The sequence below is a fragment of the Scardinius erythrophthalmus genome (assembly GCF_964197995.2).
Source record: "Scardinius erythrophthalmus genome assembly, chromosome: 13".
Taxonomy (NCBI): Eukaryota; Metazoa; Chordata; class Actinopteri; order Cypriniformes; family Leuciscidae; genus Scardinius; species Scardinius erythrophthalmus.
Genome location: NC_138233.1, coordinates 23,770,265 through 23,785,124, shown reverse-complemented (window position 1 = coordinate 23,785,124; position 14,860 = coordinate 23,770,265). Strand labels below are relative to the sequence as shown.

At 36.6% G+C, this 14,860-nt stretch overlaps 2 protein-coding genes across 3 annotated transcripts; one reads left to right on the top strand and one right to left on the bottom strand.

Annotated features, from left to right (window-relative positions):
• Positions 1 to 66: 66 nt before the first annotated feature.
• Positions 67 to 6,149, top strand: gpr137 (G protein-coupled receptor 137). Of its 2 annotated transcripts, none has more exons than XM_081383378.1 (8): positions 67 to 399; positions 831 to 1,401; positions 1,490 to 1,539; positions 2,507 to 2,750; positions 2,957 to 3,100; positions 3,186 to 3,314; positions 5,062 to 5,180; positions 5,281 to 6,149. In XM_081383378.1, exons 2-8 carry the CDS (start codon positions 1,057 to 1,059, stop codon positions 5,372 to 5,374), a joined length of 1,125 nt encoding a protein of 374 aa, XP_081239504.1. In that variant the 5' UTR covers positions 67 to 399; positions 831 to 1,056; the 3' UTR covers positions 5,375 to 6,149. The 2 variants fall into 2 exon arrangements, with proteins under 2 accessions (XP_081239504.1, XP_081239505.1); XM_081383379.1 differs by having other exon boundaries at positions 78 to 170.
• Positions 6,002 to 14,052, bottom strand: syvn1 (synovial apoptosis inhibitor 1, synoviolin). Its single transcript, XM_081383377.1, has 16 exons — positions 13,884 to 14,052; positions 12,094 to 12,231; positions 11,919 to 12,011; positions 11,681 to 11,833; positions 9,699 to 9,747; positions 9,352 to 9,455; positions 9,021 to 9,147; positions 8,850 to 8,949; positions 8,694 to 8,759; positions 8,377 to 8,493; positions 8,132 to 8,289; positions 7,897 to 8,049; positions 7,677 to 7,817; positions 7,388 to 7,571; positions 7,184 to 7,296; positions 6,002 to 6,937 (listed from the first exon to the last, which is right to left on the bottom strand). Exons 2-16 carry the CDS (start codon positions 12,223 to 12,225, stop codon positions 6,774 to 6,776), a joined length of 1,854 nt encoding a protein of 617 aa, XP_081239503.1. The 5' UTR covers positions 12,226 to 12,231; positions 13,884 to 14,052; the 3' UTR covers positions 6,002 to 6,773.
• Positions 14,053 to 14,860: the final 808 nt, after the last annotated feature.

Below are 14,860 nucleotides of genomic sequence, written 5' to 3'. Positions count from 1 at the left end.
AACGGGCGTTTTTCATGCGTCCTGAAACTTCTACCACTGTAAAGCCCGCCCAGTACCACGCCCACTACATAATGCTTAAATACAAAATACTTCCTATAAAAATGAGATGGCGAATCTCTTTGTTCCTCTTTTCCCCCTTTTGAAACTTCTCTGTACCTTTGAAGAGTTTGGTAAGACAGTGTTTTAAGCACAGCATCGTTACCATTCTTCGTAGTCTTGCATGAGGAGGAAGTCACGTTTGTTTACGTTTGTCATTGCCAGTATGTACCGCGAGATGTCGCCATAGTTGAGTCCGTTTGATAACGCAGTGCATAAACACGAACGGGACTTTAGTGATGAGGGAAAGGATTTATTGGATGTGTCACGGCGATTATATGGTCTTCCATGGTCATTAGTAAGGTATTGCTGAATTTATTTTTTGTAATATTTTAGGGGATTTTTGTGTCGAATATTTATGTCAAAACCGACCTATGAACTAGCAAATCGATTTTAAACTCTTATCTAGCAACGTTAGCCACACAGCTAGCCACTTTATATCAGTCTAAACAAAGTCATTTTGATACAAATGTTTCAGTGTTAGTGAGTTAATCAGTTAAAAACTATTAAAATCTGTGCGGATGAACAGGTCGAGCGAATAAGTCGTGCTGTCATTCGCGACTGTCAAAACTCCCGATCAGTCACTGTTACTGTTACTGTAATGGCTGTTGTCGGATAAAAATATTCTTTTGTTTTCTATGAGGAAGATGTTGTTCTTGACATTCAGTGCCATGTATGTAAAACTTGGCTGTGCTACTGTAGTTACATTAAACGCTTTCACTTTTATTTTGCAGGTCACAGGTTGAAAAGGGACATTCTCACAAAGGACTTTTCAGAAGAGTGTTTTTCTCGTCGTGTAGTAATATGTGACTGAATATCACATAATGATAATCATTTTTTTTTATTAACATTTTGCTAATATGATTTATACTGATTTTATACCATTTTAGTTTTATTTTATTTTGATGCTTTGGTCTATACATTGTTTTGTATAATATTTTTCTTACATCCCTCATCATAATGCACTCTCCAGTTCCACCGTCCCCCATGAGACCAGCCGTGGCCCCTTCAGTACAGCTGGGTGTCACGGTTCTCTACGCCTGTCTCTATGGGGGTCTCTTTTTAGTCGTATACATTCAGCTTTGGTTGCTGTTACTCTACCGGCATAAGCGATGGAGCTACCAGAGTATTTTTCTTTTTCTTTGCCTGTTCTGGGCAGCTCTTCGCACAACACTCTTCTCGTTTTATTTCCGTGATGCCCTTGCGGCCAACCACCTGTCCACTCCAGTCTACTGGCTCCTTTACTGCTTCCCAGTGTGCTTGCAGTTTTTTACTCTGAGTCTCTTCAACCTTTACTTTACTCAGGTAAGTCTAGTACAAGTTACATAGAGAAAGTTGTTTGCTCGGTTGAGAAATCAATCCACTCCCTAATAACAATGTTTCATTTTGACAGGAGTTGCTCAAAGTCAGAAGTTTATTCAACATTGAGTCCAGCAAAGCACTGTGAGTACATTCACATTCATGCATATTAGTTAGTGCTGTCAAGTGAATAACATAATCTAATTAATTACATGATGTGATAATTCATTTGCACATCCAATTTAGCTGAGAAATTTCCCCAAAAACATTAAATAGGTATTACAAAAAGTAGATTTAGAATTCAATATTTTACATATTCAACATAGAATTTATTACATGTAAACCTTTAAAGCCATGATTTTTTTCAGAAGCTACATCTGAATTGGTTATTTAGATATATTTTTTTAGTTTTGGTTACCAACATTCTTCAAAATATCTTGTCATAAATAGTCATACAGGTCAACAAAAAGTCATACAGGTTTGAAACAACATAAGGGTGAGTAAATGTAAATAAACATAATTTTCATTTTTGGGCAAACAAATTTATACACGTTATTTTTCCGTAACTAATTAAATTAACACGTTAAATCTACAGCCTTAATGTTAATGGATATCATTTGTTTGATGAGAATTGTATGGAAGCTTGTTTCTGCCACAGAATAAAAACTAAAAAAGGTAATTGAGACTTTTTGTCTCACAATTCAGATTCATTTTCCTCAGAATTGCAAGTTTATATCTCACAATTCTGGGGGGAAAATAGGCAAAATTGCGAGATATAAACTTGGATTTGTTTTTCTCATGATTGCGTAATAACTCGTAATTTAGAAATTTTCTTGCAATACCGAGTTAAATCTCACAATTCTGACTTTATTTCTCAAAATTCCGAGTTCATGACTTTAAAACTTACAATTGTGAGTTTATATCTGAACTCGGAATTGTGAGGAAAAAGTCAGAATTGCGAGTTTATATGTCACAATTGTGATTTTTTTTATTTTATTTTTTAATTGCAAGTTATAAAGTCAGAATTGTGAGATAAAAAGTTGCGATGACCTTATGATTTAAGTGGCAGAAACAAGTTTCCCTGGAATTGTGTGTGAACTTTGACTTCCAGACTGGCGGCTCGGTGTGTGTATGCCACCATGAGTGCCGTCTTCCTGTGCGTCAACATAGTTTGCGCAAGCCTCGGAGAGCATGGAGGTTCTGGTGGAGCTGGTGAGAACACTTGGAGGCTGGTTTTGCTTCGGGTTCTGGTTAATGACCTACTGTTCATTCTGGAAGCTGTGTGTCTGGCCACATCTCTGCTCCTGTTAACTCGATTCTCGCCCACCACCACCACCCCTTATCTACGCAGTAAGGTACATACTTTGCAAGGACTTGAGCTCAAATGGTAGTCGCAATCTATTTGACTTGTTTAATCTGAAATATTCTGATGTAGTTTATGGTACTCTGGATAACAGTGTCTGCTAAATATCTACTCAAGATTACTATCTCTGTTGCTGTTCATGATAAACAAGACAAACTTTGGTATGTTTGATTATGTCCTGCTGTGTTGTGTTTGCAGGGGCTTTGCCGGACTGCGGTGTTGGGGGCCGGTGTAATCTTGCTCTTCTCTAGCAGGGCTTGCTACAATCTTGCAGTGCTGTTTTTGTCTCAGAATCATAAAGTCGAGGCTTTTGACTATGACTGGTACAACATTTCTGATCAGGTGGGCAGTTGCACTTTGTTGGTTGCTAATGAAAGGGTATTTCTCTCCCTGGTCAGTTTGTGATGGTTGCGTGTTCTTCTCAAAGGCTGACCTTCAGAGTGAACTTGGAGAGAGAGGCTACATTATCTTTGGAGCAGTTCTTTTCATTTGGGAGCTGCTACCTACCGGCCTGCTCATTCTCATCTTCAGAGTTCGCCAGCCTCCTCAAGAAAAGGTCTTTATCTTTTATTTTTGCTCATACACTACTGGTAACCCTCTGTACTCTTTGGTCAGTTTTGACTGAAAAATTGGATGTTTTTTAATTTTTTTTGTAAAAAATGTACTTCATGGTGCGAAACTTGGTAAAGGTTTTGGCACTTGCTTTGTGAACTAAAAAATGTAAAAAAATCATGGACATGATTTGAAAAAGTTGTGCAAAAAATAGTCACACTTGCACTTCCCACGTTCAAAAATGTCTGCATTGGAAATGAATGGGAAATGAATTTCTAGTGGAAACCTTTGGTACTGCGCCCAAATAAATCTAAAAAAAGCTTTTTTTATTTTTAGATATCAACCTCAAATTTGGAACACAACTTGTTTTGATTTATGGCTTTTAATTTCTCGCCGATCTAGAGTAAAACGTGTTTTGGAAAATAGTTGAAATTGTGTTTTTGTGCATTTTTCATAACTATAAATGTAAAATTCTGTAACTTTTTTTTTTCACTTCAGCAATAATTTGCCCCGTGTCTTTAAAAAGAGTCCAAGATTAAGTCTGTGTTCCACAGCATTCAAGATTCCAAGATTAAGTCTGTGTTCCACAGCATTCAAGATTCATGACAGTTTAAGTTGGAAATTTAATTTACAGGTCTATGCTCAAAAAGTTAATAAATGGATTATAACAACCGTCCCCTACAAATATGAAATATTAAATAAAAAACTAAATATTAAACAAAAAAACATTATCAAACTAAAATATAGTACATTCATATCATTGAAATAAATAAAAAATGTAGGTAAATAAGTAAAAGATGCTTTAAATTGATCAGATGTGAGGGTAAAGACATTTATAATGTTACAAAAGATTTCTATTTCAAATAAATGTTCTTTTGAACTTTATATTCATTAAAGCATCCTGAAAAAAATGTATTACTGTTTCCACAGAAAGATTAGCTGTTTTCAACATGAATAATAATCAGAAATGTTTCTTAAGCAGCAAATCAGCATATTATAATGATTTCTGAAGAATCATGTGACACTGAAGACTGGAGTAATTGAAAATTCAAAAACTGAAAATTCAGCTTTGCATCACAGGAATAAATTACATTACAAAATATATTCACATAGAAAACAGTCATTTTGAATTGTGATAATCTTTCACAATATTACTGTTTTTACTTTATCAAATAAACGTAGTTTTGCTGAGCATAAGATACTTCTTTCATTAAGAAACCCTTTAAGAAACTCTGTGCATGCTCTTTGAGACAGTGACCACAGACCTGCATTATATGACTGACAGACAAGAACGGTTTGACCTAAAAATATCAAAATTGAAACTACTGTGGAAACAAAGACACCTACATCTTGGATGCCCTTGAGGTAAGCTAAAACATATCAAAAATTAATTTCAAAGTGAACTATCCCTTTAAGAAACCTTACATACCCCAAACTTTTTAACAGTAGTGTACATTTTCTGTATTTAGTTCCATGACCAAAAAAAACTGAAGAGCAAACTAGTTCCGCGTCTGCCAATAAAAAAATAAAAAAAATAAAAATAAAAAATATATATATATATATATATATATATATATATATGCATTAAATGTTGGCTTCCTGTACTTACAAAAAAAGAAGGTTTGACTTTTTTTAATCCTCACAAAATATACACATTTATTTTAGTTCAGTCATTAAATGTATGTAATGCGTTTTTAATAAAATAATAGGTCTGAGCATCATTGACATGTTTGCTTTGTTGTTTATTTCAGAACTGCAGCCCGGCCATGTGCAACACACAAGCCTCACAGTCATATTTCTTTGATGATCCTCGAGGAATGGATGATGACACGGCTTCTCTCTGGAGCCACAGTATCAATCCTCATAGCAGGTAGTGTGTTCATCAGGCTTTGACTATCACAACTCAGATATTTGACGTTAATGTGATCAGTTGTGATACAGTGATTAAAAGCGAGTGTCTGCACCAACAGCTGGTTTGGGTCGAGCGAGACGACTCCACTGCTCTTCAACAGGAGCGACCAGATCAACCAACACCACTCGCTTTACTCCACTCCACAGACCTGAGCGCTATATATGCACAGCTGCAGAGATCTTCCTCTGACCTTCTCAGGCAATAGCACAGCTTTACCTCTTCCTGTTGAGTAGCTCAATAGGTTTGTTTGCACTAACATGCATCAGAAGCATCTATACTTCTGAAATTGCACCTTGACTTTTTAAAGCTGAGCACAATTAGACTAGATGCTCATGATAAAAGGGACCAGAAATGACTTTACTACGATTTAAAGGAGCTATAACCACATTTATCTTTATATCACTCATGAGATATTCTTTGAAATGTATTAGCAGATGTTTTTGTGTGTGTGTGTGGGATGGTGACCTTCAAATGGTGCATAATGGAAGCAATAAATTTGGTACTTTATGCTCTGATATTTGCCAATTTACTTTAATAAAAAACTAATTTAAACATTTTCATTTTTAACTTGCTTTTTACATATTTATGGTGCGTTCATGCATTGTTGGAATTTCAGTAAAGACTAATACTCGGACTTAAAACTGAATATTTTTAAAACTCATTTGACCATTTGTGATGTCATGAAAACATAATAATCTTATCTGATTAACAATTTGAATATTACCTTAGGTTAATGCTCATTATTAGGTTAATTTGTTTCTCTTTTTGTTAAGACCATAAACGTATACATTTTTTATTGAATTTACACTGCAAAAGAACAGCATTTAGATACACGATATATCAGAAACCATATTGGCATCAGCCGATACATGTTCATTTTTAATGTTATCGTTATCGGCTAAGAAATAAAAGCAGATAAATAACGGATAATTATTTCCTTGAGCTGAGACACTTCAGATACACACTGTTCGCCCTGATGTTTTTGAAGTCTGTCATATAGTTTATTGTGCAGTATGTACATATCCTCCTATTAAAACACTTTATACATTATGTACATTAAGTTAATTTACTCAAATTTGGTTCATGGTCATCTTTTACCCACAACCAAAGTAGATCTAAGAAAACAAAATCTATTATGTAGAGCTAGAAATAATGAAAATACACAAAGAAGGGGAAAACATCAAATTTTAAGGGCACATGAGAAATCCACAGACCTTGTTGATCCTCTGAGAAACAGAAATCACATTCAGAGAGGAAAGTCTCACCAATACTCGATTCAATAGTCACGGCTGACCTTCAAGGTGCAAGGTTTTTTTTTTATCCTTTAAATCTTCACGCACGGTTACCCAGAAACCAGTTCTCTACCCGAGTCTTCTGTACACGCGACAATGACAAATCCTCCATACACTGGGAAGTGCCTTGATGTGCCACATTTAGATAACATCTAAGAACACATGAACTTTCCTCAGATAATCTGACATCTCAACATGACAAGTGCCCAAAAAGTCCATAAGAAGCGTTTCTACGGTCATGTATTTAAGCATCACATCATCAGTGGTCAGGAGTGGGCGTGGTCTCCAGTTTACGGAGGCGACGCCGTCTCAACTCGGCGGCGCTCGGCTCGCCGTCGTCTTCATCTCCCTCCATCCTGTCTTTGTCCTCCTCTGTGGTTGAGTCTGGTCGAGAAAAGCCTGTGGCTCCATTCACAGATTCACCTAGGAACAAGAGAATACAATGACTAATTGGCTACATAGTTGATATATACGTGTTAGAATGTTAGTGTTTTAGTATGAGAGTAGGAGGTGCATGTATGGATATACGGATGTATACATGTACTGTTTCAGATATGACTGCACATTTCACTGGCAGTCATGCTGTGTATCAGGGGGTGTGTCAATTCAAATATTACTCTTTTTATACAATATTAGCTCAGTCATTCAGAAAGTTGTGGCATCACTCACCGCTCTGAGCCTCGTTCTCCTGACTGGGGGTTTCCGTGTTGGCCGGGGAGGGTGAGGACTCCATGTTCACTGATGCACTCGTCTCACCAGTGTTGGTTTCTGATCTTGGCGGACTAACAGGAAGTTTAGAAAAAACACGGGGATTTCAGAGGTAGGAACTGGATGTGCCACTCTCTTATCAAACCTTAATCAACACTTGCATACCTTAACGTAGCCACCGTGCTGAGGTAGTGGTGAATGTTGAGCATGGCGGCATCCAGCAATGTGTGGATGTTGTGAAGGCACTGCAACCTGGCTTCCAAACCTCGCCTGCCCTCCTGCTCCAGTTCTCTGAGCTCAGCCTCTGACATGGTGGACAGAGTTGATGGTGGCGGTGGCATGGATGACACTAGTAAACATAGAGAACACAGTTTACTCAAATATCTGACCTGGAAGCATTTGTTCTACATGAAGTTTTATATAACAAGAAAGCATTTTGACCACTCTGACATACTAAAAGGTGGAGGTGGAGGCATCGGCAGCCATGGAGCTGATGGGAAAGGTGGCGGCATGGAAAAGGGGAATCCTGGGATAGCTCCAGGAGCAGCAGAGGCGCTGTCTGCAGTCGGCTGAGTTGAGCTGCTGGCTCCTGATTCTACATGACAGATGGTGAGAATTTTTATGAAAATCATGGATATTCTACATTTTCACAGGGAGGTAGAACAGATGCTCACCTGATCCCTGAGCCTGCGCTCCATCGGTACTGGTCTGTGGCGTGTCAGTAGCTGCCTGTGCACCAGGGGCAGCAGGAGGAGGAGGTGCGCCAGGGAAGGGACCCCAAAATGGAAACAGCCCCGGAGGAAACTGAGGCATCATACCTGCAGCAACTGCACAGAAGTGTAGGCATACAATCTCAATCAGCAATCTCAAAACAGCCACATCTCAGCAGATTAACCGGCCTGGTCTTACCATTGACAGGTGGAGGTACGGGGGCATTAGCAGGAGCAGCAGGGGCAGGTGCTTGCGCAGGAGCTGGGGCTGGATTCTGGTTTGGCTGGGATGCTCGGAGGACATCCATACGACAGGTGGGACATGTCTGCTGTCTTTGGAACCATGAGCGAAGGCAACTACAATGAGAGGAAAAGACCATTTGAAATGTGCATGCAGATTTCAACACCAAAGGAACTGAGATGTGTCGATCAGTGGACATGAACCTTGAGTGAAAGATGTGGTTGCACGGCAGTTTCTTGGCTCCAGTCACCATCTCTTCTCTGCAAATGATGCACACATTGTCGGTGGCTTGCAAGTCTTCAGGGGTGGCATCAGGATAGCTGTGACAAAGCATGGCAACCAGCGATTTGAGAAATACTCAGAAAACTGTTAATACACCCTCAACATATTAAAAACGGCACAATATTATTACTAAAAAATTAATACTAAAAACATTTGTCAATTCATAAAATAGATGAATAATAAAATAAAACTTTAAAAGTAAATTTCAAAATAAAAGATATTTTAGAGAAACACTCACAGAGTATTCATATTACGAATGGCTCGTCGAGACATGATGGCGTCCGTTACTGCCTTCTTGAATTGCCTGGTGAAGACAAACATTTGGCACATGACAAAATAATAAAGATAAGCTAGACAGCTGTTCATAGCTGAAATCTGATGATGCATCACTCACCTCATTGCGAGATACATGGGCCGAATGGCAAACAGAGGGAAGGTGTGCACTTTTATCATTATGGTCATGAACGCCATGTACAAAAGCACCTTGATGAATCCTGAAGGATAAATATAATATCAGTCAATCTGTAAATGGGCTCATCCCATGCTCTGGTTCTCTAGGCCGTACCTGTAAAGAGCTCTGTGTACAGCATGTAGACAGCTTTATTGTCCCATGGATTCTCACTCTGCAGATCAACTGTGTGTAAGGTGTACTTGATGAAGGTGGTGAGGACCATAGTCATCAGAATCGCATACTGAAAGAAATGCAGCATTCATATTACAGTAAAGTCTATGGCATTTTAAAACTCTAGTAGTATAATATGCTCTGATTTATAAATTGCTCAACTTCAAGTTATGGGCCACCATGTGAGAAAATTTAATAATATTAATGAAATTCAGTTAAGCAGGATCTCACTCAAGCTAAGACATAATAAAACTAGAATTAAATTGATGTTCACCTCAAATCCAAAAACCAGCTGCACTGATGCCCCTCTTGTTATAATGCTGTGACACGCATGATTGACAAACAGGAAGTCTAACACTCCCAGCAACACCATTAGAGCTGTACCAGAAAAAAAAGAACAGTAGTGACACGCTCATGAAATGATGCAATACCACAACACAGTGACTCCAAATAAGGCAGTCTAATGTCAAATGCTTTCAAATTTAAAATGCAGGTGCAGCTCAAAAAATTTGCATGTCAAAAAAAAAAAAGACTTGGTAAAGTAGTTTCATAAATAAAAAGGAAGTAAGAGATATACTGGTGCTATAGAAAACAGGCCGCAGCAAACCATAATGTACTCACAGAGAACTCTGAAGTGGAAGACCCATGAGATATTTGGACTCCTTTCCATCTAAAAAAAATTAACAAAAACATTAGAATAAAAAAAAATTAGAATCAAAAACACACACACACACATATATATATATACATATATATATATATATATATATATATATATATATATATATATATATATATATATATATATATATATATATATATATATATATATATATATATATATATTTTATTTTTTTTTTTTTTTTTTTTAGGGCTGTCACTAATAAATATTAATACTATTTGATAATAGAGTAATCAGTAGATTATTTTTGAGGAAATAATTTTGGTTCAAATAAAGGATCAAAAGTAAGTAATCATATAGTTTTATAGAACAAAACATAATAGTGTATACATAATATTAACAATCAACCTGTGTATATTGTAATATAACAAATGCCTGTAGAGCTGGCCAACGGACTGGCATTGTTACGATTCCTGAAAAGTGAAGCCAGAGCGTCTCGATCGCCCCCAAACTGCTGGATGCAGTATAGCTCATAAACCCCGCCATATTTTTTCCAAATATGGTTTCTGTCATTTTAGGCTGTTTTTATCACGCTGATGTTAAATAAGTTTGGGTTTAGTTAGTTATTTGATGCTATAAAAACGGGGATGTGACTTCTGAGTGAATCTTTTTTTACAATCTATGGATGTTTCACTTTACAGCATGACAAAATCCTTGTTTAATATTTGCCAAACAACATTTAAGTTTTTAATATTTGGCCACTTCTTTATGATAGAAAAGCTACAGTCACTGTAATTCCTTGAACATCTATGTGGACATCAAAACATGCAAACTTGGCGTGGGTTTAAACTTTTATTTTGAAATCGCGATGATCAGGTCGCATATTTAGAAACATATTGATGTATTCTCCTGTGTTGGCTTAGGTTTATAAATTATTCACCTTACAAATTTGATTAAACGACGCACATTGCGTTCCCAGACGATCGTTTTAAGCGACCCAAACTCATAGTATATACTGAGATGGACTTTGAGACGTGCTCCACACACATGCAAATGACAACAGTTCATGTGGAGCAGCATTTACTGTGAACAGAGCCGCTCTGACCCATAACGTACACGGTTTAAATAATTAAAGCGCATAATATATATATTAAACCCGCAGGGTGTATATTTAAAGGAACACTCCGACTTTTTGGAACTTTAGCTTATTCACAGTATCCCCCAGAGTTAGATAAGTCCATACATACCCTTTTCATTTCTGTGCATTCTGTAAGTGTTATTTGACGCACCCACCGCTAGCCTAGCTTAGCACAAAGACGATGTAAATGGATAAGGTAGCATACTAATCCCAATAAGTGACAAAATAATGCAAACATTTTCCTATTTACATATTGTGATCTGTATAGTCACAGCGTGTACAAATAACAAGGCTATATGAGACAGAGACCATTTTTAATCGTATAAATACTGGGAACTATATTCTCACTAGGCGTAGGAGCACAGCTACTTGGGCGGAGTGGCTACTTGGGCGGAGTGATTAGCGCAGCACACGAGACGCCCTGTTGTTGATTTAGCTGTGCTCCTACGCCTAGTGAGAATATAGTTCCCAGTATTTATACGATTAAAAATGGTCTCTGTCTCATATAGCCTTGTTATTTGTACACGCTGTGACTATACAGATCACAACATGTAAATAGGAAAATGTTTGCATTATTTTGTCACTTATTGGGATTAGTATGCTACCATTATCCATTTACATCCAGTCTTTGTGCTAAGCTAGGCTAGCGGTGGGTGTCAAATAACACTTACAGAACGCACAGAAATGAAAAAGGTATGTATGGACTTATCTAACTCTGGGGGATACTGTGAATAAGCTAAAGTCCCAAAAAGTCGGAGTTTTCCTTTAATTGAATCACATCCAAAAATTGTGACAGCCCTATATATATTGTATATAAAATGTAACATTTCAATATTCACTCACAAAATCCACCCTGTCTTCAGCCAGCCAATGGAAGCACTTGAGGAAAAGCAGCAAAGTGAAAAGGGCCACAAAGCGAGGGGAGAAATCATCTCTGAAGACAGTAAAGGCCAAACAGGTCTCCGTCACTGCATACCAGGAGCGTTCAATCAGGTGCTAGACAAATAAAGAATATAAAAATGAGAATGACAAAAATAAAATAAAAATTGCCCTTGCACACTTTGTACATTTAGACACCAACCTCCATTTCAGCAGCTCTTAGTTGCCCGAAAAAGACCTTCCGCATAAATTTCCCCAAAAGGAAAACCAACACGAAAGCCTGAATGTATAAAACCTGTCAAATAAAAAGTACGGAGTTTAGCGTCCACCTGTCTTACCATCAACATTTGATACTGGATAAACCAACGGCGACTTACTGCCATACTAGGACTGCTTTTGGTGAGGTACACCACAGTCGGGTAGAACTGGTGCTTGAGGAAGTAGGCATGGGCAATGACTGTACCAGTCAGCGCCAAACTGATGGTCGTCACAAGAGTGGCTCGCACCATCTTGCACTGCTCTCAAAAAGGACATGAGCTTCAGAATCAATGATGAGGACAAGCGACATTTCATGACACTCAAACAAATACCAGCATATTAACAACATTCGGCTGCAGGCATGTCATCAGCTAAAGGAGGAAAACCTGAGCAATTATTATTAAATCATATTTTATCAAATTAAAAATAATTAAAAATATTTTATATTGCAATAATTTACACTATTGTACTGTAAAATAAAAAAACAGTATTTCATAATCATGATAATAATGCATTATATTATATTATAATACAATGTTATAATAAAAGTATTAACTGAATTGTTATAAATAATTAGAAACAGAACAACAGTGAAATTATAATTCTAACATTTATGGTTGTCTTAATTTCTTTGTTTTCAAACATTAAACCATTGAGTTTTTTTTTTTCGGCTAAAAAAACGCAGATAGACCTTATTGCTTCTCTTTGTTGACAACAACAGATTTATAAATGGTTCTCATTAATTCCCAGATGCAAATTATAAGCGACTCAAACACACAGCACTTGCAGAGTAAGCTTTTACTGTGAATCAAAACTGAAAACACAGTGCTGTTACAAGAATTCATGAACTTTCAATGTTGATTCATTTGATTATACATGGATATAGTACTTTCATTTTTCTCAAGGGGAAAAAAATCTAATGTTGTAAACTACACATGGAACCCTGTCGGCTGGTACATTATTGTTACAAGGTTAAAGGGATAGTTCACCCAAAAATGAAAACTTCAAAATATCTTCTTTTGTGTTCAAAAGAAGAAAGAAATGTATACATGGTTGGAACAACATGATTATGATTTGTATACAATTGCATGAGGCCGTTTTTATAATAATGTTATATGATAATACATTTTAAAGGTATTAAAGTAAAATATATAATGAATATGTAATAAAGTGCATTTTTTGGGCAAAATGCTCCTCTCTAGACTAACTATACAGTTTATGAACAGTGAATGGCTTTTTGTGAGGTAAATAGAAGTACCTGACAAAATGTTTACAAGCTGTTTTATCCATGGTTAAAACACTGATGAGACATGATATATTTCAGTAAACCTGCGACATACCCTCTGATATTAATTCATGTTTATTTTGTACAGTAACTAGTAACGTAGTAAAGAGAAATATATGATCGGTTCACGTGAGCTACCGCTTATGAACAGTCAACAATACGAAAACCCGTATAAACATGGAAAAATCACACGCCTCAAACAGACATTTCTAGTAAACTGAAGTGAAAGTAAGGGCCCAAATTACAGTATGCATAAACTAGGCATGTTTTAAATGTTACTAAAAGCAGAAATTACTAAAATTAAGCTTTAGTTACTTTGTATTGTGTTTGTCTTTATAACACTTAACTTAGCTGCAGACTGTTTGAAAACAGCAACATTACTGAACGGTTACATGAATGCTACGAAAGACAGTATGACAGTCGTTATTAATCTACGACACAGATAATAAATACTAACTAAATCCGCCAAGACGTGTTTTAAATTAATAACCCGCCCATATGCTGGCAGGTATGAACTGGCCGACTAACGTTAGCTAAAAGCAGTCAGTACTGAGATGACACGAACTGTGTCTTAACGTTACCTACAGCCGCAAGAATGCGCTATTTCTGCTTTAGAGAGATTACCTCTTTTGCGTTGTTCTTCTTATGACAGCGTCGTGCTCCTATCCTTCCATCTAAAGCAATCTTGTCGCTTCCAAACTCCTGTAGTCACGGCTACGTGTTTATTTTTCGTTGCTCTCGAGAAAGGCCACCTCACTTCCGGCGAAAGCTCATTCCTGCCAGTAGAGTGAAGACAGCACAGCAGCTTTGAGACTGCTGAAGCGAGCGCTATGGTCACGCCTACAGGAGTTTCCATTTCAAAATAAAAGCATATCAACGGTCACCAGTCCAACCATGATATCTATGAGTCCAACTAGCCAAGTTCGAATTAATTAATAATTCAGCAGATATAAACGAACATAAAAAGGTAAAAAAAAAACAAAAAAAACTTTAAAATACTTACTATTATTAAAACACTTTACAGCATTCTTTTCAAACATAAATTGAACTTTGATCAAATTTTATAAAAATGCTTGCTTACTTCGCCCAAATTTGCATTTATGTAGACCTATATTAAATTCAGCTGATAAAAGTAGCAGATTAATAAATAATATTCCTTATGATAGTACGTCATAAGTGGGGGAAAAACGAATTAAACATGTCAAAAATACAACTGAAATGCTGGGTATGACGTGATCCTTAATAAATGATCAGAAATCGGTTCAAAAACAAGACGAATGAGGACAACTCCAAAAAGAAACGAAAGCATGATTCGGCATGTAAATGTACAAAATATCAAAACATATCAATTTCATAATTAAATGCTTACAAGATAGTAATTGCAAGGTTAAAACGTTTAAATTGTGGATTATATTACTATCGATTAAATTCTATTGAAATTGAGAATCTGTTTGTGAGGTTTAAAAAAAAAACAGACTTGTTTAAATGACGTAATTGCATCAATACCACATGGTCCATACACTTACATTTTCGATTCTATTCATTGTTAGTTGCAGCCATTAATAAATACACCATTAAAAAAACTAGTTTATAACTAACTA